The following is a 27,239-nucleotide window of genomic DNA, read 5'->3' on the forward strand; positions in this document are numbered from 1 at the left end:
CTGATTTGGTGATGTCAAAATCAAGTAAATTAAAATCTATCTGACGAACTCGGTGAATGTAATATATTGGATGAATGATTCACGATTACTTTTACCTTAGTGATGTCGACTTAAATATGCCTTTATACATTATATAAGGTCATAAAAAAACATTTTGGGAAAGAAGTATTGGAAAATGAAACCAAACATGTTTTCTACCTAGAGAAGAAAATAACCTTCTGGAAAGCAATCCAACTATATCCATAATTTTTCTACAAGTACAATTTCTTTAGTCACTCAACATCAATTTAGTAGCTTTCCCTCTATCTAAATTTTCGAATCTGGTTCATTACATTTTCTGAGGTACTGATATTGATGCTTGATTGTTATTTTTCAACCCTTTGTGATATCCAGAAACTTAAGTATGGAAGAATTTAACACAAATGAGACGCACAAGAAACCAAATGACCAATCTGTACTTGGACAAAGGCAACCTACGCAGAGCCATCTGCATAAAGAGTACAGAGTCAAGAAAATGTGAATGATACAAATTATTTAAACAATCTCAATGTGAATGGATACTTACATTTGCACAAAAAGAATTGAAACGAAACAATTTCGTTTTCTGAGATTAAGAAGATTCAAAACTGTACTCAAGCAGAAAAATATACATAATAGTAAAACTTCTGTTTTTTGACATGGGTTCTCATCTTTTAGATGGTATCATGAACAGGCTTCAACTAGTGATGATCAAACCGATATCAGATCTTTATAGAGATGCCATGGTAATCAAGAAGAAACTTGAATAATATATTGGATCCGAGAAAACTAGTAATGGTTAAACTGGAGACGGCGAAAACATTATGCATCTAGAAAAGGACGCCAACATGAAATATGATTCCCATAAGGCACACTTGAAAGTTTGTGATATATGGCACATTTGTATATAAATAGATTTCGTCAGACAATAATAATCTAGACTAGCTGGTAAGAAATCCATTTCCGCGTCTTCCCACAGGTAATGTGTGCACAATTTTGTGGTAGACAGAGAAAAGTTAGTACCTTTCCTACGGCTTCATATGATTATAACAAATCAGCCTCTGACAGAAAATTTGTTATTGAAAGGGGATATTAGTGCACTTCATCCTATGTACGAAAATCTTCCTTCTGTGTTTGCTCGTCTTCTTCTTTGACAAGTTAAAATCAGTGGCCTCGGCTTGTTATCAATGGATCATAATCATAAGCATCACCAGCCTTGATGAAACGTCCCTTTTCTCTTCTTCTTACATCAGCTCTTGCCTTGCGAGATTCATATCTTACTTTCTTCTCAAATCTGCTATGCCATCCAAATGACACATTAATACATGAGAAAGTTGATAAAAACTTCATTCTTAGAGATGGGAAGAAAGGAGTCACAAGGTACTAAAAGCCAAAATTCATTGCTAAAAAGGAGAACACAGAGTCGCAAGGGACCAAAAGCATAACTTCATCCACATTGTGCAAGGAATAGAGATCCTTGGAAATTATTCTGATTGATTATTTAAAGAAAGAACAAGATACGACTAATGAAATTAATAGGTGAAAATTAAGAAAACAATTTGAACTCATTATTTCATCGTTTAAAAAAAATAGATGTGCTACAAGTTCACCTTTGCTCATTTATGCCCCATGCCCACAAACTCATGCAACTGAGACTCTTCATGACGAACATTACGGACAACTATTCCATCCATATACATCTTCTTTCTATGAAAATTATAAATCCAAGTTCCTAGAAAATTTTTTTGTATCACATTATAAACCTTGTCACACACTGATAAGGAAGCAAATATTATAATTACAAAAAAGAAGAGATGAGCTCCACTGGTCACAGACTGAAATTTAAGAGGTGGCTACTACAGTTTAACAGGTGGTTCACATGCACATCACTTTTTCTCTGTCATAACAATTAGTTCCTGAAGTTTCTGTATAACACTCAACTTTGACACCATTATGTCATTCCCGACACAGATTCCTGCAAAAGAGACTCTATATAATAGGTGTCACTGGCGAAGATTTTATATCGACCCTCATTTGACAAAAATTTTCCAACCAAATTACCAGAGAAATTCCTTATACAGCCTTATAAACCATAACAAACCCTTCCTACAACACTCTGTGTGGTAGAAGTATCCCAATACACAACAATTTGGAGGTAATAAAAATGAATTCTTACTTTCGCGTCTTTTTCTTCTCCTTGTAACGCATGACAGCATCAGTCCTGCTTGAAGAAGGCAATGAATTTTCTGGAACCAGAGGGCACCATGGTGGTTCTCCCATGATTAGTGATGAGGAAACTCCACAATCTTGATAACCCGCAGCACTGATCTCTCCGGCAAAACATTTATTGGGTTCAGTCATACAGCTTATCACTGAATCTACAGATGCTGCATTGCTACACGCTGGTAGTGTAACATTTACCCCTCCAACAGATGATTCCTATTATGTATCAAGAAATATTATTTTTATTAGCCAATGATATGATACCAAAATGTTAATAACGGAAGGGAAGCTCTTCAAGAATCATAGAACAATAATTTAAGGGGAAAAGATCGTCAGAAAATCAGTTACCAGCCACCACATCAAGATAAAAGAACAAGCATTAAAAGTTTAATCCTCTGCAGACAAGAATAACCATTAGAAGTTTAATCCTCTGCGGACAAGAATAACCATTATTTTCTATGACTTAGCTGATGAAACTATTGGACATCGGTTCTTTGACTGTGGATTTAGAGCTAAGATTAGGCAGTACATGCGGTGTTGGCTGGCTATTCGTAGACCAAAAACTAATCCAAGGAGTGCATTTAAGTGGTACAAGAACGAGCTTTCACGGTCTTTTCATATCATCAAAAAAGAATCTTGGCACTGTTAAGCTTGGTCTGTTGCATTTGGACAGCTTGGAACAGGAATATATTTGAAAATGAAGAACCTCTGATGGTCCACTAAGTTCATAAAATCAAAACCCGTGCATATCATTGATTATATTTGATGTATCCTGCTCCTGATTTTGCAGGGTGATAATTTGTTTGATTCATCGAATTTTTTGGGTATTGCTTTAACAAAAAGTTTGTCTTTAAAAAATCACAGGTATTTAGGCCATACAAAAACAAAAAGATGATATAACATTATTCTGATTTGTGGGATTACCCCAGCAGTGTAAGACATGGCCTTCGTCCCAAAAAGTCCCTCGTCATAAAAAAGCTGTTCAGAATGATTAAGAGCTACACCAAAAAGTTCTTCGTAGTCCTCAATATCTTTGTCAACCTCATCCACATTAAAATCATCGTAGAAACTACCGTCCTGAAATACATCAGGTCCCTTTGTTTCAGGTAAGAAAACCTGCGGGCGAAAGGAGAAGTTTTTTTTCAGTATTTTATATGTATAAAACAATACTTTGACACCATTTGTTTCTTAATAATAATGACTTAGCATCTGGTAATTTTTATTTTATCGTGGCTATTCACCATCAAATACTTCCCCACTCTTCAGTTCCCCCTCAACTAAGTCACTAAATTGGCATGTGCTCAAGCTCCATGCTAATACAAGGAGTTAGATTTTGTGCCGGTAATATTAGCAGCTTAAAATCTTTCATCTTCCATGGATATTTGCGAGACTCGCAGACTAATGGAGATGACAAAAACCCGAAAATTCGATTCAAACTAGCGAATAAAGAACCATATCCATAAGATCACAAAAGCAGATCAGAAAAACATCAGTTAAAAATAAGAAACTATTTTGAGAATATGGCTACCTTTGGCATAGTAGACTGAGAAACTCCAGGTGCCTGAACCATGTTATGTATCTTGGGGTCAAGTAAAGGTGATAGTGAATCCATTTGAATTACTGATTTATCAAGATCCTCGGTATGCAGATCACTATCCTCTGCCTCAAGGGATGCATCTCGAACATTGTCCTTTTGCTGAGGACCTAAGAAATCCTTTGGCTTGTTATCAGTAATGCTCATATAAACCTTTCCCTTCTCATTTTTTGAATCTAAAAGAAACCACCATATTGCTGAAAGTTCTGTAGCTGAAGGGCAGCCAGAATAACAATTCACTTCTTGTTTCTTATGCACATGAGTAGTACTGGAGCCAACATGCTCCATCCAATCACAATTTTGGCAAAGAGAGATATTTTCCTCAATACATCTAACAAAAGCAGGCTGAGAATTGCATCTTTCGCACACAAGTGTCCTTGAGTGACGTCTTGAGAGACCATTTGCAGAATGAACATTTCGGTCACATGATAAACATAAACAAGCTGCATCAGACCGACAATATACAAACGATCTTTGCTCCCCACAGAAATCACAAAGATAACCCATAGTCTTATAAATCAAACTATTTATTTGCCTGTCTCAGAGTATTATAAACTCTCTTCCTTAAATTCGCAGCTCAATCTTTTAGCGAGCCAAAAATTATAAATTTCTGTACTTTTCTCGGAAAAGAACCTGCATTAACAGGCACAAAGAAAATAACATTTACAAGATATCAGATTCCAACATCTGTGAGAAAAAAGATTGTCTACGTTATAATAAACTACATTGAAACCAATGGTGCAATCATTCAAATAGTGAGAAGAATATTTTTTTCAAAGTCTGGAAGAACAAGACAGACATAATCCCAAGACTTTTTAACAGTGTCAGAGGGACGGGGCTATAAGGAGACTGTAGTTGCCCCCTGACTTTAAATTTTTTTTCTATAGGAATATGTGATTTTTCATTACTGTACATTAATTAATAACGGATTTCACCCCACTTATTCAACTGTTCTTTGTCAACATGTACCGCTATGCCCAACAATATAAAAACTTTTTAGAGATGCCAAAAGAACAACAGGTAATCCATTCGGACAAAAAAAAAAGGAAAAGGCACAACTCCAAAATCCACCATATATACATATACTTTGAAACAAGAAAATTCATCATATTTTGGGGATGAAGAAACGGAGCCAAAAAGTAAAATTTTCAAGCAATTTAAACCTAAACGTAAGTATTACCTGACTTAGATTACTAGCAAGCATCAGATTTGTCTTTGGTGCATGATTTAAAAAATAAAGAAATCGTCTAAACTTAAAGGGGAAGATTTACAGAAGGGGATGAAAAGAGCAAATTGAACATAACCACAAGACGGGACTTTGAGTATTCAGCTCGAGATTCACACAAAGCATATACAGCTCCGAGAATACAAAATCCAACAATTCAAGAAAACACAGAATACAAAATCCAACAATTCAAGAAAACACAGAAATCATTAAACTGTAGTTATCAGCTGAATTTGGCCAAGATTTCCCCGTATATCAGAAACACACGAAATAAATGCAAATTTTAAAACACAACACAAATCCCACAAAGAACCAGACATCTAAAAACGGAAAGAATAAAGCTAGCCCCATTATCCAGAAAGAAATAATGTTACCCGATTTAGCAGCAGCCGCTGCCAATACATAGAGGAATCATCATTATAACACAGAAGAAAAAACGTAGAGGACGATTTCCATCAGGTGCACACTCGCGGAACAGTAACTAACTGAAAAAGATCGGAACTTTTTAGTAGATTTTTCCTATTTTTTGGGGTTTGTGTTTGAATCCTTACAACTAATTCTTATTATATCATAAAAGTGCTAAAAAGTGCAAGAGAGAGAGAGGAATGAGAGTAGGGAGATGGGCATGTGTGGTTCTTGTCCGATCCTTTTCATCATCATGAGGAAATAAATAAGAGTTAGGCCCTCACTTCTATATCCAATTGATTTGGAATTACTTAATTATTTAACTATTTACTTTGGATCAAATGATTGAATATTGTAAAGTAATTTATTTAATTAAACAACTAAAACAGTGGTGGAGGAAGATACAATATTTTATGAAGTGACAAAATTGTTTTATGATAATATTAATTATATAGACATGTTGTGATTTACACTAAAACTCTTAAGATTGATTACCGATTCTCTTTGCTAGTTTTTTATGCATATGAGAATACGGAGTATTGGTATTCTTTTAGATAGACGGGTTATTATCATTTGATATGATAAAAAAACTTCCCCCAAAAAATTAGTAATAAATATATCTTTAATGTTATACATATTTAATACAAATTTTATAATTATGTTATATTTGATTTTAAAAATAAAGAACGCAAAACTTTGGTTATAAATATATCTTTAATGTTATACATAATTAATACATAAAAATATTTATAGAGATAATGAATAACGATGATAATTAATAATTGTCATACCATTCAATCACGACTTGCAACGACAACGATGAGAGACGTCTAAGATTCTTCAATCTACCGGCAAAATATCATTTTAGTGAAGATGACCATATTGTCCCACGAACACCACGTTCGACAGATTGTGAAAAAATATTTTATTTTCAAGAAGTGAATAAATTATAAATCATTTGTAGTTATAAACCATTTGTAGTATGTACAAATTACATAATTATGATTTCTTCGTATTTTTTATACCTTAGTATCATTCAAAATTTCTAATACCCACCAAAAATGTAATTATTAAAGTATTTTTAAATTTAATAAAATATATTTAAAATTTTTAGAAACTAATCCAATATAAATATTAATCGTGGAAAAGGGCGCAGTTAAAAATAAAACCAACATATTCTCAACACATTTTTTCAAAATGCAATTAAAAACTATATTCTCCAAAATACCCGACATGAAATATCAAGTATTACCTTTCCTTCGAAAAATTACTGACATTATCCCAAATAAATTTCAATGCTTAAAACCTACAAAAAAACCTTCATTGGCATAAGGGCTGAAACGCTAGTTATGCACCAAGTAAAAGACATTTAGTAGTAAGATTTTATACGCTTTGCCAAAAATAATCTTCACTCTATTCTCTCTTAACAATAAAATATTTTTATTTTTCCTAAGATAGTTCCAAATGAATCTTTAGTTTACCTACTATCCTTCAAATACACCATGTAATCTGAAATCTAAAGTGCTAGTTTAAATGAATAACGATTGTGTCACATACTTTGTTGGGATTCTTATGTATCCTATCGATTCTGAAACATATATTGGAACGAATTGTAAATAAATATAATACACTTTTTTGAAACTCATGGGACAATGTTGGAGGTTTTCCAGCGTTTGGCTGAACCAACATTATATGACACATAACACAACAAAATGTCGTGCACATACAATGCACATGTTAGAAAACCATGCAAATGCAGCAAGCTGACAATTCTTTTGCCACTACATTCTTGAATTTTTCTCCATACGATAGAAAAATTCACTTTTCACTTTGAAACGGTCTTTTCCAGCTTATAGCAAGCTTTTCTTTGCCCACACATACAAATGTAATGAAACTTTGACCCAAATTGGATTGCATACCTCTCAATCAGACATTCATTTTTCCTCGTGATTTTATGCACTTGAAGCAGCTTGAACCACCTGTGACACACAACTGCAGAGCCGTAAAATCCTCGTGTACCCTGTTTTAAGACTCTTGAGTGCATCTTTAATATCATCTAAGATTGATTCTGACGACAAACATTTCTGCACATCAGGGGACAACACAATTTGACATGGAAGAATGTCCGTTGGATAGATTCCCCTGCAGTGTCACAAAACCAACTCAGTTTTTAACTCGAGGACAGTATAAGTAGTCATGTAAAATAAGTTCATCGGATGTATTGCTAGACAAAATGTAACATTAAAGATAATGCAATGAATGCTTCTTTAATGATAGGTTTAGTGTCGGATTTCAGTCTCAAGCTCTGAGCAGTCATTTAAAACTGAAAATGAAGCTTTGTGTGGCGGTACTTTATGAGCGTTAAAATGGATGCACAGGTACGCATCGATAGTCGAAATGAAAAAAAAATAGACAAAATTGAAATTGATTTATGATGAATGAAGGTTGTGAGTTTAAGATGGTTTGAGAACGTTTCAATCTAAACCCATAAAAGCCTCTGTTGAGAGTAGTAGATAGAAATAGTAAAAACTTGTTGCACCTCAAATTCATACCCATTTATCAACGCAGGCACAAAGGATGGGAAGAAAGAAAACTGAAGTAGGATTGCATAAAAAGAAAATGGCCCAGAGGAAATCTGAAATCCTTTGTACAAAGAGATACAATCTCTTTCTTTACCCCAAACAAAGCTAGTAACCACACTCTAGGAAACAAAATAACAGAATGCATAATAATTCTTTCCCTTCACATTTTTATTCACTTCCTATTTCTAAGGCTTGTGACTCCAAGGCCTGTTTATATCTAGGCCCAATAATAATTTGGTCCTAGACAATACCGCCCTTCCAAGAATAGCCTTGTCCTCGAGGCTATGAGTTGGAGATTTGCACAAGTTCTGCTCTTCCACCAAAGTATTCTATTCTTTCTCAATAGTAGGACCGCCGACAGTATAGCATACAAATTCCCAAGCCGTATACCTACTTTCTAGATTAACTTTCACAAGAATAAGAAATATGGCCACCTGACCAAGATCAAGCATTTTACCCTTGTTCATAGCATCAAAATCCAACTAAACATTTTATATAATGAAATATGACTGCTGTTATTGCTTACACAGTTACACCATCAGCCACGAACCTTTTCAAGCAAGACATGTCAAGCTCCAGGATTACTTTCCTCTCGGCAATGAAATTATAGAAATAAAGCTTCAGAACAAGCTGTTCAACTGCATTCAAAATTTTCATGCACGTTCATTATGAGGCACACAGGGATCATAATTCAACTTCATCTACCGGACAGATTAAGAGGAAGAAAAATCAATTGTTTATGACACATTCTTAATCATTTCAGGCATCAATCAAAACAATAGTGAATAGACTCAGGGAACTTCCGTCAAAATCACAAAAACAAAACACAAAATTGATTTGACAAGTCAAAGCAAAAGGCTTATATTTCCATGTCAACTTCCATGTAGCATATTTCCTATCGCATGCCAACAAATGTCACAAATAAAAGTCTAGAATCAATTACATTATAAGCCATATCTGAACAGATAGCATGCAAAAGGAAACATACCAGATGGTGAGCAAAAACTTGACTCCGTCAAATTCTGGAACTCGATTTGTGCTAGCTGTACCTCCTCAAACACATCCAGCAAGGTACCAATAAGTGAACTAGTCACCTGCTCAATTAGCAGCGCAAGAATGTAAATGAGATGAATTATCTCAGGGAAAACTTCAAGTCTCTGGGTGCTGATATGATGCATGCATTTTCAACAATTAATGGAGGAATCAATTTCCAATATACTGATGGATAACCTAACTGAAAAGTGACGAGGAAGACCAGGTTCAGAGGAATTCAGGTTGATATTTTAGAAAGTCTAGCACTTCAGGATCATATCAAGCACAACAATCTCTGTGAAGAATAATCATTCGGAGATGTATTTTGAAGAATTAAGTTTAGGCCAATTTAAAATTCAAATTCACACAATTAAACAGCATGAGTCAGGTTTTAAGTTATGATAACAATTATTATATCTTTAAGGCAATATATCGGTAGCATAGACGGATTTTGTTTCCCCTTCTTAGTTATTTCATCTTGAGTTTTCATATGCAAAAATGGCTTTACATGATTTTTTTCAAGATGTTAATATGCATAATGTCACTTACTTGTATTTCCCGAACCAGAGTTTTGGAACCAGCATATTTGCACTTGATCTCGGCATTAAACACAAATTCAACTGCCATGCAAGCATCCATATTTGGAAAATTCTAAAAGCAGAAAGACATTCATGTTAAGGCACAGAAATACAAGTCAAAGAAAGTCCTGTTAAAGTAAAACCAGATTCACCTTCATCAAGTAAGTATCATTGGCTTCAAATGAAAATGATGTGCTTGCTGTAGGACCAACAACTACTTTTATACTGTAACATCAGATATAAAAATTTATGCCAAGAGTGTAAAAAAAAGCGAATAAAAGGCACATATGCAAAAAAGAATTCGTAGAAACCTCTGGACAACAAGGCCAAGGTAGTCGAGGACAATATTGTGCCGATAGTTCATGCTGTCCACACTATGGACCACCCACATCTGGAAAAAGAACAGACAAGATCTGTAAGCAACAGCAGGAAGCAGTAATTATTAGCATAATGTCTTTTGCTTTATTTTTCTTTCAAGATGAGGGATGTCAATCACATAATTGGCATAATATTCTAAATGCCAGTTATCAAGTTCTTGCAAGAAAGTCTACTCTATGTTAGGATTGCAGTCTCCCAAACAATTATGTCTCTAAAACCCCAAAGCCACCATTGCACCCCACTAGCATGTTCGAAGAAGAATATTGGCATGGGACAGTTGTAATTAATAGAAGCTACTATTAATAGCAAAAGTTCACAGTGCAAGAGTGCCCACCTGCATATCTAGACGAGCGAACCTGCGATAAGCCCTTTTCATAAAATGTTCATTAACTAAAGCAATGGTATCACCACATCCTGGTTCAGTTTTAATCTTGCAAAATGCACGAAAATTTCGGTTGAAGTTTGAAATTTTTCTCTCTGAAGCTTCTACGACACTCCTCATTGCAGCCAATTTTTCGTGGCAAACCTGGCGCCAAACAAACCACAGGCAATAGTTAGAATATGAGCTACCAAAATTTATAGGTAGCTTAACATAACATGCGGTGTATAATTATAAACCATAGTATAAAAGCAAGAGATCAGGAACATAAACAGACTGGCATATAGGTAACACCTTAAGAATGAAAATTCAGTATGTAGATTCTCAGTTAGTGATGTGGAAACAACTCAGGTTTAAGCCTGCGATACTGGGTAAAGCTATTGTCGATAGCGAATGGTTGTTATAAGCACTGGCGATGTCTAGGACAACTGGAGAGGGTAAATTGTTTTGCTGCAAAGAACTTGGTGTCTCACAATAAATACTGACTACTATGGATGTTAGAAACCAACTGAAAGACCGTACATGTAAAAACAGAAGAATGGCAAATGCTTTAATGAAACCAACAACAGCATTCATCCACTAGATTGGGGTAGAGAAGCAACATTCGACAGACAAATGCATATCAAATGAGACTCATTACCTCATTCCCTTCATTCGGATATGCAGAAACTGACCGGTAGCCAACAGCATGAACTCGGATATCAGAGGTGGATATCTCCATTGAACATGAGGAAATATCTGTTCTTATTAATTGTGACTCCTGAATTCTAGAACTTAACAGTTGTAACTTTTTCTGCATGCAAAATGCCAATTGATTAGCAGCAATTAATAAGGCATATAATAAACCGAGACAAATACAACCATACCAACAGTGTCTCCCTCTTTAAATGGTTCAGCTGTAATTTTGCCTTCTCTAGTACAATTTGCAATAACATTATATTTGATTCAGCTATTCTGCATCAGCAATAATTTAACCATCATATATTTTCAGACGTATATCAGAAAAGAGAAAAAGATGACTAAGCAGAAGAAACAAGACCTCTTTTTTCCTAGCAACATAATGACAAAATAAAACTTACTTCTCAATCTGGAGGTCATGGGGAGCAGATGTACTCTGAAGAACAAAATAGAGGAATTCAGTGAGCTGCCGGTGAGGAATTATTGTCCAAATATACACGCATACACATATATAAAGAGGGAAATATTTTGTAGTTACAATCATGTGTCGTTTTTTATATTATTGGTATAAGACCTTGGGAGCGGCATCGGTGGAGAGCATCTCATATAACTTTGACTTTTGCAGGTGAACCAAAAAATCTCCATGCACATCAAACTGCCATTTGACCAAAAAAAAGGAAAGAAGAAAAGAAAAATAGAGTTAACAACTAGGAAGAAGGTGTGATGGCAAATGAGCGAAAAATAAACCAATTAAACTTCTATCCCAGCCCTCAAAAGTCTATATATTGAGGCATATGCCATTATTTAATAGCGGATACAGATAGAAGAAAGATTCCTCGGTTTTTACCAGTTACATGAAAAGTGAAACAGAGAGGCATACCATCTTGAAATTAAACTCATAATCTGATCCAAAAATCAAATGTTTAGTATCCTCGGAGAATTTTGAAAATATCTGCGGTTAAAAATTCAGTTCATAAGAAGGAAAATATTAGGCCGCCGAGACTATTAAAAAAGTTGTATAACAAAGAAATAACAAATGTAGCGTACATACATTAATCCAATGCCTCCTTTCTTGGCCTATCGTTGTTTCCATGTCAACATCGTTAGGACACTCCATTGTTTCTAGATCACTACTCTGGCCTCTCTGACTATTGAGGCTTATCTGCATTATAATCATTCCACTTTTATGATGTGTCTCCCGTGAAATTTTTTTAATGTCTATCATGCTCGAAAAAATTTTCTAATCTAATGTTCGCCAAAATGGATTCAGGATGCAATATGCTATATGGTGGTTTAAAGTTTCCTTTTAGACTTCTAATGGTTTTATTTAATAATAACATTGAATAGTATTCATTATTCAGCCCGACGAATAAAAATACAATCCAAGTGATAGAAAAATGCGCCAAGACAAATTTGACCGGTAGACGAGGTCCTCGGGTTATGGTTTTTTGGAAGATTTGGATTTAATGAAAGGATTTAAAAACGAATTTCAAATTATTTCGATAAAGGGAAATTTAAAATAATAACTAAAAAACAAGCTTAAAATGGTATTGAAGGAATTTAAAAATCCAAAGAATCCATAGTTATGTAAACAAATGCAAATGATTTAAAAAGGAAAATGTTTTGACCAAAACATTTCAAATCAATCAATGCAAACATGTCATAGGATTTTATATATGGTATAAAACAATCAAGCCTCTACTCAAAAAAAAAACAATCAAGCTTTATGGAATACACAATACTAGGCACAAATCAACCACTACGTCTGAAGAAAATACGAAAACATCTAACCTTCTGCAAATTTACCTCATCTAAGTTCTCACTAGGCGATGAAGAACCAGTGCCACCTGAAATAGCTCTGAATTCTTCACCAGCAAGGTTATTTGTGAACCTGGAGGTGTTTGTGCAATTTTTTATACCTCTGTCTAGAATCTTAGGATCCATGACTCGAGATTTGTTGCCTTTTCCAAGAATAGTGAAGTTATCAGTGCTCCCAAAATTCTCCTTGTTAGTAATGTCAATGTCTCTACCATCTGTTGCTTCCAGCACAATCAATTGTTTGAAGTGGTTGACTTCAGAAGTAGGCAAGTTTGACGATGCCTTCATTCCCAAGGCTTCGATATCTACATTACCAGTTTTTGTTGACAGGTTTGGATCAACAAGATTTTCCTCTGGAGCAACACCTTGATCTTTTTCAAAATCCATAAATTGTTTGAGCTGATTCTGAAGCATTAAATCTTTAGATTGATTAAATTGATGGCCTTGAGAAGCTAAAAACTTCTTATCCAAAATTTTTCCACGAGAAGAAACAACCTTGCTTGAAGACACAATTGCTCTGTCTTCTACTCTAGAAGCAATTTTGGCCAATAAAGACTCAGTTTTGGTCATTAATACATCTTCATTTGACTCTTTTGTAAACAAACCATGCATCGAATTGCTTCCAGCAGTTTGTCCATATTTTAACACTGAAGAAAGCTTTCTGGCACTCAAGCAAGTTGGGGATTTAACATTAGTTATATAGCCCAAATGTTCTTCCAAAGGATTTTCACCATGTTTCAAAATCTCTACCGAGTCATTAACCAAGCATGAGGAATTTTTCAATTCTTTACTTTGACAAACATTTGAGAGTTTCTCTTGAGTCACAATATCTTTCATGAGACCATTTTTAAAAATATTGCAATTTTTGTACGAAACACTATCAAGAGGGGATTTTACAAACTCCAACTCCAAGGTCTTGATTGTGGTATTATCCACTCTGGCACTGAAGGCAGAGCAAAAGGAAGATTTCTCCATTGATTCCAGCTTGGAGATGCTTCGTTGAATGGGAGTTTCGGTATCCTGATGTCCTATGCTTTCAATTTTCAGAAAGGAATCTGGTTTTTCTTGCAAAGAACTCACCATTTCCAGATCTTTAAATGGAGTACCAGCTGTTAGAAGCATTTGCTGTTTGACAGAAGATTTAGCCAGTGCCAATGGGGTTTCATACGCATTCTGTGGAAACAAAATGAGAACCAATAAAGGTAAATATACATAGCTCATCTTCATTAGAGTTCCAAGACCATCACAATTGAGGAAAAACACGAAAAACATTTGCATGCTATATTAGCAGAATGATCCAATCAAACTACTCACAACTTTTGAAAGTGTTCATAGATATAGAATCCTTATACTGATACAAGAATCAATCAATGCAAAAAATTTATGGAACTTAAAAATCTTATTTCGTGGGTATGACTCCAAGTTTTAGATGAAAAAATAAGAAATAGAGTTGAAAGTTTTGATAAAATATTAAGCCTCAGGTACATTCATTTTCTCAAGCAGATGAGATAATAGCTACAGTTCCAGAAAATTTCATAAAGTTTAAATATATCAAAAGGCATATGAAATGATATATGAGAGGAAAACAAGGCCTTCTTAAACTATAAGAGATATTTTTAGAACACTATATAACACAACTGTCGATTTGGTTTGAAGAAATGTGAAAAGGCAATGGATTGGCCACATATGAGCATACCAAAATACATACAATGATAACCTTAAACCAATTAATTTACCTGTCCCCAATTCTATATGCACAATGTACCACATGAGAATAATCTTGATAACAAATATGATTTTCTTGGATGGATAAGTCCTATGACATTCAAATAGGATATAAACCACTATTATACATCAATTTCTAGGATAAAGAGAATGTCAAATCTCTCAAACTTATTACTTATCTCAAGTGTAAACCTCCAAGATAAAGAAAGAGATAAAACATGAAAAATAGATGAACCATAAAGCGATGCAAGAAACAAGAAAAGTGAACACTTGCAGCCAGAGAAGTTGTTCGAACACGGTAGGAATTATTCGAGAGAAACATAGGTTAAACGGTGCCATGGGAAAAAATAATTACTTTACTCAATTGATATGGTGATGAATATGGTCTATACTCATATAAGCAATGAGCTGTAACATCAAATGCATTGGGCGAGAGGTTTTTAGGAGAAAAGTTTCCGAGAATGCCATCTGCCTCATCCAATTTGCTGCTAACATCAGCTACATCCCCATTTGGCTTATCATGAGAATAGGTCACACCTTGCTCTTTGCTTGCATAATTGCTCAAGCTCACGGTGTTATCCCCACGATTGAGTGATAATAAAGACTCATTTTCAGCACTTTTAGGTGATTTTGAAGCGGTTACATCATCAGGTGCAGTTACAGAAAGCAAAATTTTCTTATTTTCTGCCAGAAGTGCGTCCAATCCTGGTGATAGTTTCTCATAGTAATGTCGGTTAAGATTTTCTACTACTAGGCTCATATCATTGGAGTTGTGACTACCGCTTAATTTTGATACCGGTGAAGAAGATTTGTTCCTTAGCTTTTTTAATGAAGATAATACCATGGAACTTCCTACATTTGCATCCATAGTCGTTTTATCCCCAAAATGCAATTGGCCTACTGTCGGGGTTTTTAATTCTCCTCCTGACTCTGACCTAGCAAGGCTACGGAAATGCATGGAAAAAGCAGTTGAATCCATTGTAACATCATGAATATCATCTGAAGCAGCAGAATCAGACAACCGTCTAGGCCTTATAAAACTGGCAGATACAGGGCCAAAGAAATCTTCTGCTACAATCAAAGGAAAAAACATAAGCTATTTATTTTTTGAGAAGTGGTGAACAATGATAAAAGTTGGAAAAAAGGGGTGAATACTGGTAATGACTATATAGTCATAATACTAGCTCATGCAACCATGCATATAACAAAACTAACATCTTATAGCCTTAAACATTTTTAGCCATGCCACATTGCTACAGAAATTTTGTATTGTAACGTGATTCATGATGCAGTGTGCAATATATTTAGAGATAACACTAGACAGGAAAAGGAAAGTAAATCCTAATAAATATCCTCGTTCTTTTGTCAATTTGGTTTATTTCTGGAGATTTCCTATTATCATGGTCAATATATGCTGAAAAGTATGTAAGTTTGTGCTTCTCTTTGACAACCTTGCTTGTGTTCCCAACAAAACCTTGATGCCTTGATGCATGTTTGGCATTTCAACATCTAAAACTTTTACCAATTCAAATATGGGAAACTAACTGCAAAATATGTGCATGCCTAGTAAAAACAAGAGGATATACATCAAAATATCAGCGTAACATGTTTTCTACCAATGAAGCAGCATAGACTAAGGCCAAGTAAATAATGAGCAAGAAATCCTTAATACGATAATTATATATTGTTCTACTTGCACATCATCGTTATCCAGACAGTAACAACCAAGATCAGTGTACAATGACTAAAAAGCCCAACTAATGACACAAACCGAAGTCTTCCAAGGGTACAGGAGTGACAAGTGCACCAACATTTGGAACGGTAAAAGTGATTTCTTCAGCTAAAGAAAGCATCCTTTCTCAACCTTAAAAACTGTCTGTTTTCTAGCATATTGGTAAATTTTTGGTCTGAATATAACCATTATAAATGAGGAAATGCCCATTAATAAATGGATCCCGTACTATGTGCAGCTGGCTAAATCATCTAACAAAATACGTGCAAGTAGCCTAATTGTAGATAAGAATTTCACGTCCTTGTCAACATGGAAGTTGAAACTTGCCATCATTGGACGAGGCGGAACCAATGGTGCTCCCTCCAGGCGAAGGTGACCCCAACGGTCTCAAAAATGATATTGGCATTGCCATTTCTTCAGCATCAATATACTCGCCATCAATTTCCTTAGATTGCTCCAATTCCAGTCCAAAATCCAGTTCATTAGCCGAAAACCTGTCTATTTTCGCAGCTTTAGCCAGAGGAGTTTCGTTATCTTCTTCATCTCGATCGAATAAGTGAACGGAAGTCATCTCTGCAAAACTGACTCTCCGTGCCCTCTTCTTCTGCAGAGCCATTGTGGTGGTGCTTCCGCCAGAATTATTCGTCGTGGCGATGTGGCGGTATCCCTCGGCGGTAGCTGCTTCTTTGGAGTCCATCCCCTGTGATCGATTCGTTTGGTTTCGATTTTTGAGCTAGGGTTTTATTCGCATTTTGAAAACCCAAGAAGGTGGAGGGAAAAACAAATTTTGATTGCGATGAAATTTCCATTTAGCCCTCGATAATTGATTAGTCGACCAAAATTACTTGAAATTTCAATTTCATCTATAACATTTATTAACGTCCAAAACACATTCAAATCATCTAATTATGTATACCATATTATTTTTTACCCCATCATTTTAATTTTAAATTACTAACTTTGTTTTAATTTTTTTTAAATACTTCATTATATATTTTTTTACGAAAAACACACGTAGTATATGTTAGTTTATATTATTTATCTTTACTAGAAGTCTCGAAACACATATATTATATGTGCAAATGTTTACTATATATTCAGAATTTTAAGTTTGATACGTTTTGATAAAAAAATAAAATAAAAATTTGTAGAGCTAAAAAATTTTTGTTTTAAAATTTCAAAAACAAAAAACCGTTTTTTGTAATATTAAGATATTTCTGAAATTGTAAACAAAATCTAACCAGCACAAAAATACAATATTTTTGAATTTTTTTTCAGAATATCTCCCAATTCCCATACACATTCATTTCTTTTATCACAACAAGCTCGAATAATTGATAATTTAAGTTTTTGTTGAAATTATTGGATTTACCATATCAAGATTTCATTTTTCTGCTACACAAGTTTAGATAAATTACAGATTATATCAATAAATTGTCAATAAGATAGAAAGGTGGAGTTTAGAAGAGCTTCAGAAATTCGGTGTGCAAAACCAACAAATGGTATCAACAACAACATCCAAGATTGATATATTACGTATCTTTGATCATTCTTTGTAGAATCCAAAGGTTACTTCATATAATTTTACTGCTAATGAATCCCCCATCAAGACGGCATGATTAAAGTCAGTACGATTCCACTAATATCAGTTACATAATTCCACCTAAAAAACTAACCCTTGCCGTAAGTAGAAGATTGTTTCATATAGTTTACTGCTAATGAATCTCCATCAAGACGGCATTATATATTAAAGTCAGTACCTACGTTAGCACGGAACTGAGGTGAGAACGTTTGCGTGTTATGTGATAATTAATTAGCCCATAACTTGTTTTCATGGCCAGTACTTTATAGTGTCGAACAAACAGGCATTTCCTGCAGCCACTGTTACCTCAATGGACTAGAGTAGAAGTGGAAGATTCCAATTCTTGGGGATTTACTGTAAACCTACTCTGAGATATCATAAGTATGAATAGCCAGAATATCTTCTGAAACTTGACATCTTCGAATCATTACTAATTAATTTATGACTGCATTATTCAATTTGGTTATGTAGAGAACATTCTAATCAACTTCGTGTCCTTTAAGTACAGTCCGGCGGTCGCCCTCACTCGTTTTGTAATTTATATTATATTTTTCAGGGAATGGTTAAAGCCTGGTGAAGAAGATCTTGTCCAGAGATTTGATCCATCTTCTTCACTCGATACCATAGGCTTTTTCATTGCTAATTAAGTTTAATGTGGGTTCAAAAGATATCTGAATTGTAACACAAGAGAAGCGCTCTTCCTGTTCTTTATCCCTCATTTCTTTTAAGGTTGGGTCCTCAAGGGCATATATATTGAACTGAAACTAGGTGAACTTGAACTTTTATGTTTCATTCAAAATGGGTTTTAAGTTGTCAGATTTACCTATAGTTCATTTTGATCGTGGAACCTAAAATCTAAATGCTCTAATTCATGAACATTTTCTCGGGGATTTCATCACTTATGTATACTTTAGATTTTTTGTGCCTTTGAGCACGGACCCTCGTTACCTATGCTTAAGTTTTTCCGTTTGTCTCTTTGTTGCGTCGTGTGGTCCGTGGATGCCTCATAGATGTTCAGATGTGCATTGGTTGAATTTTGTCAGATATGTAGTTGATTACACATCCCCATTTGAAACTCATCTCACTTGACCAATGTAAAGATAAACTGGTGTCATTTACAGATGCTTCCGTATATGGAAAGTTACTTCAAATGCAGCGTAGACTATGGTTGTCATTTAATAAGTACACGGAAACTTCGATACTGCCCCCACTGCTGATATTCCATGGCAACAAATTGCCCTTGCATTGTGGTCCAACAAAGCGCCACTGCAGGTTCAAATTTTCTTGAGTACAGAAAACAATATATTGGCATACTGTTGTAATTCCTCTTTAACTTGTGAATGACTTATATATATATGGGTCAAGATTTAAGCCTTTATGAGTGGTCCATGTTTATGAAGCACGCCTAGCACTCGTCTATGACCCCTGCCGTAGGATGTTTCTGGCTTGCACGTCACCGGACCATTTTTCCTTACTTGCCCTAGGATGAAAATGGGCTTGCTTTTCTAGTTTTACTTGGACTTTTTAAAAAATAGATTCTTTCGAAAACAAGGGTGAATAGTTTAGATATAGATTACCTAATTTGAAAATTATTTTATTATTTAAAAAAAAACACATAGTGAAATGCTTCTTTTGAGAGGATATATGATGTGATTCAATTTATAAAAAATATTATTTTTTATGTAAAAAATTATAGAAAAAAATATTACTTTTTATATTAGATCTAGATCAAATTGATCCGTCTCATAGAGATATAGACTCGTAATACCAATATCAACTCCTTTCTTAGTGAAGCAATTTTGGTATCGAGTCTTGAAATCAACACTCGCCGTCTATATAAAGCACATAAAAAAATTGTCATACTTAATTTCTTCAAATAAAAAAGAGGCGTAATATTGATTATCCAACCTAACGGTGGCTAAAACAAATCAGATAGGGAAAAAAATGCAAAGTAAAACTATTAAGATTAAAATATCCCAATAATCTTCTATTTCTAGAATATGTATATTATGTATATATATATATCTGAATTGTAGCCATAATAGTAGCACTGAATTGTAGCCATAATATTAGCCATAATTTTGGTTTGTAAGATTATATATATTACCTACGGGTGAATGAATAAGAGCAAGGGAATACCAATTCTATCATGGTATCAGAGCACTAGCAGCCTAGCAAGCTCTTACCAATTTTTTTTCTTCTTTTCGATTTCTTCAGCCATCATAATCAGCCTCTTTCTCCGATTCTTCTCATCATGGCCGACGATGGCAAAATCGATCCCAACTCTCCCTATTATCTTGGGTCTGGAGATCAACCTGTAAATATGATCACCCACGTGATCCTCTCTACTGAAAATTATATTGCCTGGGCTCGTGCAATTAAGCTGTCTTTGAAAGCTCGTCGAAAGTTTGCGTTTATTGATGGGACAATCAACAAACCGATGGAGAAGAAGAAACAACTCGATTGGGACACTGTCAATTCTATGCTTGTTTCATGGATCACGCGGACTCTTGATCCGAAATTGGCCGCCTCCATTCCTTTTCATGATGAAGCAAAACGCCTTTGGGACTATCTTGAGAAGCGTTTTTGCGTGGCCAACGGTCCTCGTCTTCAACAATTGAGGGCCGATATCACCAACTGTAGGCAAAATTCGAATATGTCTATTGATGATTATTATACTCGTTTGATGGGATTGTATGATGAATTGGATCGTCTCAAGCCTCTCCATGCGTGCGAATGTGGTAATTGTACCTGTGATGTTGCTGGTTGATTCGCTGCGGATCGGGAGGAGGAGAAACTCCATCAATTTCTCATTGGCATTAACGATGAGTTATATGCAACGGTACGCTCTAATTTGTTGTCCACCTCTCCTTTACCTGATCTCGATCGTGTGTATCAAGCATGCCTACAGGAAGAAAAGTCTAGGGGTATTGCTCGAGATAGAGCGGCCAAGGAGGAAATCCATGCGTTTACTCTNACAAACCGATGGAGAAGAAGAAACAACTCGATTGGGACACTGTCAATTCTATGCTTGTTTCATGGATCACGCGGACTCTTGATCCGAAATTGGCCGCCTCCATTCCTTTTCATGATGAAGCAAAACGCCTTTGGGACTATCTTGAGAAGCGTTTTTGCGTGGCCAACGGTCCTCGTCTTCAACAATTGAGGGCCGATATCACCAACTGTAGGCAAAATTCGAATATGTCTATTGATGATTATTATACTCGTTTGATGGGATTGTATGATGAATTGGATCGTCTCAAGCCTCTCCATGCGTGCGAATGTGGTAATTGTACCTGTGATGTTGCTGGTCGATTCGCTGCGGATCGGGAGGAGGAGAAACTCCATCAATTTCTCATTGGCATTAACGATGAGTTATATGCAACGGTACGCTCTAATTTGTTGTCCACCTCTCCTTTACCTGATCTCGATCGTGTGTATCAAGCATGCCTACAGGAAGAAAAGTCTCGGGGTATTGCTCGAGATAGAGCGGCCAAGGAGGAAATCCATGCGTTTACTCTCCAAACTGCACAACCCAAGGCTCGTTTTACCCGTCTTGATAAATCCAAATTGTATTGCTCTGCTTGCAAGCGACCGGGTCATGATAACGATTCTTGTTTCAAAATTCATGGATATCCGGATTGGTGGGAAGATCGGAACCGTGGAGTCCAAGGCCGTGCACGGCCCAACGCACAACCACCTCTTGCGGCTCCTCCAAATGCTCCTCGTGGTCGACCCAAAGCCGCGGCTGCCATGGTCGTGACTTCCAATGATGTGGCAGGTGGGGGGAGCGATTCAGTTGATTCATCTCATGAGTCTCCTGGCCTTTCTATGCATGATTTAAAACCGGAACAGGTTCAGATTTTATTAAATATGATAAATAATCACCAGCATGATCAGATGATGGGTGAGCTCTCTTCCTTTTCCTGGATTATTGATACTGGTGCTTCTCACCATGTTACTGGCACTGAATCATGTTTGATAGACACTCATCATATTCCGCAATGTTCTGTTGGGTTACCTAACGGCGCACATGCCATTGCTACTAAGGCTGGCCGCGTTTTGTTGACTGATGGGTTGATACTAGAGAATGTTTTATTTGTACCACAGTTCCATTTCAACTTAATCTCGGTGTCACAACTAATTGATGATTCTAAATGTCTTTTACAATTCACTGCTTCTTTATGTGCTATACAGGACCTACGCTCGGGGAGTGTGATTGGAGCCGGTGAACGTAAGGATGGACTCTATTATTTTCGGCGGATTCCTACAGTGTGTGTGGTAACGGTTCCAGAGATTTCGGATTTTGAGTTGTGGCATCGCCGTCTGGGGCATCCGTCAGATAGAGTAGTCAAGTTAGTTCCGGCTATTTCTTCCAGTACATCTAGAAAGAAATTGAATAAAGCATGTGATGTTTGTCCTCAAGCAAAACATAAACGTGATAGTTTCCCTGTTAGTGATAGTAAAGCCAGCCGAATTTTTGAACTCATTCACTGTGATTTATGGGGCCCGAACACTATACCCTCTTCATGTGGAGCACATTATTTTTTTACTTTGGTGGATGATTTTTCAAGAGATGTATGGGTTTATTTATTGCGTTCAAAAACACAAGTTTATCAAGTTTTTTGTTCGTTTCTTTCTATGATTGCCCGCCAGTTTGAAACACATGTCAAATTAATACGGAGTGACAATGGTACGGAGTTTAAATGTATGTTGGATTATTTTGATACACATGGCATTATTTTTCAAACCTCTTGCGTTGGGACTCCTCAGCAAAATGGTCGTGTGGAACGCAAACATCAACATATTCTTAATGTGGGTCGTGCTTTGATGTTTCAAGGCAATCTTCCTATTACTTTTTGGGGGGAATGTGTGCTTGGTGCGGTGTATCTCATTAACAGAACTCCGTCTGGCTTGCTCCAAAATAAAACTCCTTTTGAAATTCTCTTTGGCAAGGCACCTGATTTTAATGAACTTAAGGTTTTTGGTTGTTTAGCTTTTGCACACAATCAAAAGGCCAAAGGCAATAAATTTGCTCCTCGAAGTAGGAAGTGTGTTTTTATTGGTTATCCACATGGGAAGAAAGGGTGGAAATTGTATGACATTCAGACAGGTGACATCTTTGTTTCCAGAGATGTAAAGTTTCATGAAAATGAATTTCCCTACCAGACTGTCTCTACTTCTCAAGTGCCCGCCTCTTCCTCGTCGCCGCCTGATTCTAATGTGGGGATTGATGTTGATCTTTTGGATGACTTGGAATCTGTTTTGGTTGATGACCCCGCAGCCCCTGCGATTGGGACTGATACTGTATTGGAACCCACATTGCCTCCCGTGCCCCCTGCACTTTCGTCTCCTCCTGCATGTGCCGATGCCTTGGGGCGCGGGTTGCGGGATAAGCGTCCCTCTGTTCTTCTTCGTGACTTTGTTACCCACACTGTTCAAACTTCGAGTCCATCTGAGTGTTCACCGTCCTCTACTAGCTCCTCAGGTACTTCTTATCCTATAGCACATTATGTGAATTGTAATAAGTTTTCTCCACGACACCGTGCTTTCCTTGCAGCTATCACTGAGGGCATTGAGCCTCGTTCTTTTAAAGAAGCTATGCAACATGAAGGTTGGCGCGAGGCTATGCAGAAAGAAATTGCTGCTTTAGAATCTAATGGCACTTGGGAAATGACAGTTTTGCCTCCTCATAAAAAGGCTCTTGGTTCTAAATGGGTATACAAAATTAAATACCATGCAGATGGGCAAATAGAGCGTCTTAAGGCCCGTCTGGTTGTTTTCGGCAATCGTCAAGTTGAGGGGGTTGATTATGACGAAACTTTTGCTCCAGTTGCGAAAATGGTCACTGTTCGTGCCTTCTTAGCAGTTGCAGCGGTCAAGAATTGGGCTTTGCATCAGATGGATGTTCATAATGCGTTTCTGCATGGTGATCTTGATGAAGAAGTTTACATGAAACTTCCTCCTGGCTTCAACGTTCGCACTCCTGGCTTAGTGTGTCGTCTTAAGAAGTCTTTGTATGGTCTACGACAGGCTCCGCGGTGTTGGTTTGCTAAGCTAGCTGCTTCTTTGAAGACCTATGGTTTCCTTCAATCTTATTCAGATTATTCTCTGTTTACTCTACATCAGGGATCGGTTCAACTTAATGTTCTTGTGTATGTTGATGATCTCATCATTTCTGGTAATGATGCTTCCGCTATTGACCATTTCAAGGCATATTTGCATGAGTGTTTCCATATGAAAGATTTGGGTGTCCTAAAGTATTTTCTTGGTATTGAGGTTGCCCGTAATTCAGAGGGCATCTTCTTGTGTCAACGAAAATACACTCTTGATATTATTGCTGAAACTGGCTTATTGGGGTCACGTCCCGTTGGCTTTCCCATTGAGCAGCATCACACATTGGCTCTCGCCAAAGGCCCTTCGCTCGCTGATCCTGACAGGTATAGACGACTTGTGGGTCGTCTCATTTACTTATCCTCCACCCGTCCTGACTTGGTCTATTCAGTTCATATCTTGGCTCAATTTATGCAACACCCTCGTCAGGATCATTGGGATGCGGCGCTCCGTACGGTCCGTTACTTAAAAGGATGTCCGGGTCAAGGCATTCTTCTTCGCACCGATTGTGAGTTATCTCTAACAGGTTGGTGTGATTCAGATTGGGCTACGTGCCCTTTGACTAGACGGTCTCTTACTGGTTGGATAGTGTTTCTCGGGTCTTCTCCGATTTCTTGGAAAACCAAGAAACAACATACGGTGTCCCGGTCTTCTGCAGAAGCCGAGTATCGCTCCATGGCCGCAGTCACTTCAGAGTTGAAATGGCTCAAAGCTTTGCTTTCAAGTTTGGGTGTCACACATTCGCCAGCCATGCGCTTATACTGTGATAGTCAGTCAGCACTCTACATTGCTCAAAATCCTGTCTTTCATGAGCGTACAAAGCATATTGAAGTTGATTGTCATTATGTACGTGATGCTATCCGCGACGGTATTATTTCTACGTATCATGTATCTACTGAGGATCAGCTTGCCGACATATTCACCAAGGCTCTTGGCAAGCGCCAGTTCTTGTATTTACTTGGCAAGTTGGGCATTTGTGATCTTCATGCTCCAACTTGAGGGGGTATTAAGATTAAAATATCCCAATAATCTTCTATTTCTAGAATATGTATATTATGTATATATATATATCTGAATTGTAGCCATAATAGTAGCACTGAATTGTAGCCATAATATTAGCCATAATTTTGGTTTGTAAGATTATATATATTACCTACGGGTGAATGAATAAGAGCAAGGGAATACCAATTCTATAAAAAACAAACTTTATAATAAGTATGCATCGTTATTCCTGAAAACCCAATCTTATATGATCCATCACGACTTTTATTATCGCTCTACAATATTAATTAACCAGAAAAAATATGGTTATAACAATCACTATTTCCAAAATTTTTAAAAAGTAACGTAAAATAAGATCAGATTCACTGCATGCAATTGTCAGAGGACAGAGAGGATAAAGGTATTCAATCCGAAGGCGGCCCTCAATACTCATTCGTCAATGGCATTAAGTGATGGCTCCCATGAATTCTCAAATCGGTCCCTCCTGAACCTTTTCTCTCTCACACCCTTTTCGTTCATACAACTATTCCCCTTCTTTTGATCACAAGGAACCAGATTCCCGGTCCTGCTTGAACCTGATTCCTTCTTCTTGTTTTCGACGTCAAGAAACCAGACATGACGATCTTTGGCCTTGTCTTTCGTCCCGGATTTCGCTTTAATGCTGGATTTACTTACACTGTAAGAATAACTATCATCATCGGATGATTTCTTGATCCGACGTCTGAGTTTCTTCACCGTCTGGGTTGGGACCACATAATATCTCTGGCCCGGGACCAGGATCTCTTCGGGCCCGACGATGGAGTCCCACGGCCGACGGAATATCTCAGGCCGGGCAAGAATGAACTTAGGGTACTTGTCCATGATCCTTGCTGCAGGAACAGCCATGTAGTAGTGTTCCGCCAGCCCTCCTACATGGATGATCTTCAATGCCCGTGATCTCTTCTCTGCATGGCCAGAAGGTTTTTCAGGGGCCCGTGCATGGGAAGAGATCGTATGGAAAGATATATTTTTGAGTATTTTGTTGCCTAATATTTTGTTCAGCATTTTTGACTAATTCGTTTTCGAAATGGGATTGAATGATCTCAGGCTTAGACAATTATAAGAGAGGATTATTAGGTTATAACATTACGATCGATGATTCCAACATATTTTGGGTGAATATGTTTATTTATTAATGCCATTATAATCTTATGATTCAACGAATGGCGGCAATTATGATACAAAGCTGGCCTGGATTTTTTCGATGATACTGAAGAAAAACTCTCACGTGATAATTAATTTTGTGTGTGTGTCTTTTTTAATCCTAACTTTTGTCGTCTCATCATAAGCATTGATATCAACCGAATTTCAATTTATACGGTCTCATTCTATCATATTATATTGTGACAATTCATTCCATTTCAATTGAATTGACCAGCAAAATATGATCTCTGTTTAGAAATGAAAAAAAAAAAGGCTGTGTGATTTGGGAGGGATAAATTATTTAATGACCAACTGTATGTATACTGTATTCTGACACAAATTTTTGTACATATTTCATCTTATAATTTACATCGAACTCTCTTGTAAACGATATCCGTTAAAAACAACAAAAAAAAGCTAGATCTTAATAGTAGGTTTTTTGTGAGACGATTTCACGAATCTTTATCTGTGAGATCAGTCAATCCTATCGATATTCACAATAAAAAGTAATACTCTTATCATAAAAATTAATATTTTTTATGGATAATCCAAATAAGATATCTGTATCACAAAATACGATCCATGAAATCGCCTCACATAAACTTTTTTCCGATTTTTGGAGGATCCTATTTATTACTGGCATTGGTCTAGCAGTAATAAGTACCTTGTCGTACAATCATCAAATGAACATGTCAGGTTATTTCTAATCCTCCTCTCTCTCTCTCTCTCTCTCTCTCTCTCTCTCATTTTAGTACATCCATTATTTTAAATTTTTCTGCATTTATTGTTCCTACAACACATGTCATAAACTTATAGATTAATCTATTATTAAATTTTGGATTTTTCAAAAAATAAATATTATTTCATATAAAAATATTTATCTTCCCAAAAACTTTTAAATAAATATACATAAGGTACACGTATAGAAATCGACGGATCACATTCTGGAAGTTGGGCGAGTCTATAAAATTATATCACTCCACGTGTTATGA

The 27,239-nt window shown here is 36.3% G+C and overlaps 3 protein-coding genes across 5 annotated transcripts; 1 reads left to right on the top strand and 2 right to left on the bottom strand.

Moving 5' to 3' along the window:
• Positions 1–177: 177 nt before the first annotated feature.
• Positions 178–5,695, bottom strand: LOC140968978 (zinc finger protein CONSTANS-LIKE 10-like). Of its 3 annotated transcripts, XR_012173856.1 has the most exons (6): positions 5,435–5,692; positions 3,770–4,468; positions 3,166–3,357; positions 2,195–2,457; positions 1,042–1,312; positions 178–487 (listed from the first exon to the last, which is right to left on the bottom strand). XR_012173856.1 is itself a non-coding variant. In XM_073430190.1 (5 exons), exons 2-5 carry the CDS (start codon positions 4,340–4,342, stop codon positions 1,183–1,185), a joined length of 1,158 nt encoding a protein of 385 aa, XP_073286291.1. In that variant the 5' UTR covers positions 4,343–4,468; positions 5,435–5,692; the 3' UTR covers positions 507–1,182. The 3 variants fall into 3 exon arrangements, 2 of the variants coding, with proteins under 2 accessions (XP_073286291.1, XP_073286292.1); XM_073430190.1 differs by lacking the exon at positions 178–487 and having other exon boundaries at positions 507–1,312; XM_073430191.1 differs by lacking the exons at positions 178–487; positions 3,166–3,357 and having other exon boundaries at positions 507–1,312; positions 5,435–5,695.
• A 1,338-nt stretch (positions 5,696–7,033) lies between these two features.
• LOC140968982 (uncharacterized) lies at positions 7,034–19,157 on the bottom strand. Its single transcript, XM_073430200.1, has 17 exons — positions 19,095–19,157; positions 16,695–17,067; positions 14,991–15,703; positions 12,884–14,083; positions 12,144–12,254; positions 11,973–12,044; positions 11,667–11,747; positions 11,494–11,528; positions 11,281–11,368; positions 11,055–11,207; positions 10,370–10,561; positions 9,969–10,048; positions 9,810–9,882; positions 9,629–9,730; positions 9,036–9,141; positions 8,598–8,685; positions 7,034–7,607 (listed from the first exon to the last, which is right to left on the bottom strand). Exons 1-17 carry the CDS (start codon positions 19,122–19,124, stop codon positions 7,418–7,420), a joined length of 3,687 nt encoding a protein of 1,228 aa, XP_073286301.1. The 5' UTR covers positions 19,125–19,157; the 3' UTR covers positions 7,034–7,417.
• Positions 19,158–20,203: 1,046 nt separating this feature from the next.
• LOC140968915 (uncharacterized) lies at positions 20,204–20,719 on the top strand. Its single transcript, XM_073430063.1, has one exon. It carries the CDS (start codon positions 20,204–20,206, stop codon positions 20,717–20,719), a length of 516 nt encoding a protein of 171 aa, XP_073286164.1.
• The last annotated feature ends 6,520 nt before the right edge of the window (positions 20,720–27,239 follow it).

Source organism: Primulina huaijiensis, unplaced genomic scaffold, assembly GCF_012295235.1.
Source record: "Primulina huaijiensis isolate GDHJ02 unplaced genomic scaffold, ASM1229523v2 scaffold38877, whole genome shotgun sequence".
Lineage (NCBI taxonomy): Eukaryota > Viridiplantae > Streptophyta > Magnoliopsida > Lamiales > Gesneriaceae > Primulina > Primulina huaijiensis.

Bases quoted from the DNA above. Each gene is read 5' to 3' on its own strand.
- LOC140968978 (XM_073430190.1), bottom strand. From the start codon at position 4,342: ATGGGTTATCTTTGTGATTTCTGTGGGGAGCAAAGATCGTTTGTATAT. The intron at 2,458-3,165 runs GTAATCCCACAA...GATACATAATAG, and splicing joins CCATGTCTTACACTGCTGGG to GAATCATCTGTTGGAGGGGT. The intron at 1,313-2,194 runs GTAAGAATTCAT...ATGGCATAGCAG, and splicing joins GAGAAGAAAAAGACGCGAAA to ATTTGAGAAGAAAGTAAGAT.
- LOC140968982 (XM_073430200.1), bottom strand. From the start codon at position 19,124: ATGACAACCATAGTCTACGCTGCATTTGAA. The intron at 9,883-9,968 runs GTTTCTACGAAT...CTGATGTTACAG, and splicing joins CTTGGCCTTGTTGTCCAGAG to TATAAAAGTAGTTGTTGGTC. The intron at 7,608-8,597 runs GTTCGTGGCTGA...GTGACACTGCAG, and splicing joins GACATGTCTTGCTTGAAAAG to GGGAATCTATCCAACGGACA.
- LOC140968915 (XM_073430063.1), top strand. From the start codon at position 20,204: ATGGCCGACGATGGCAAAATCGATCCCAACTCTCCCTATTATCTTGGG.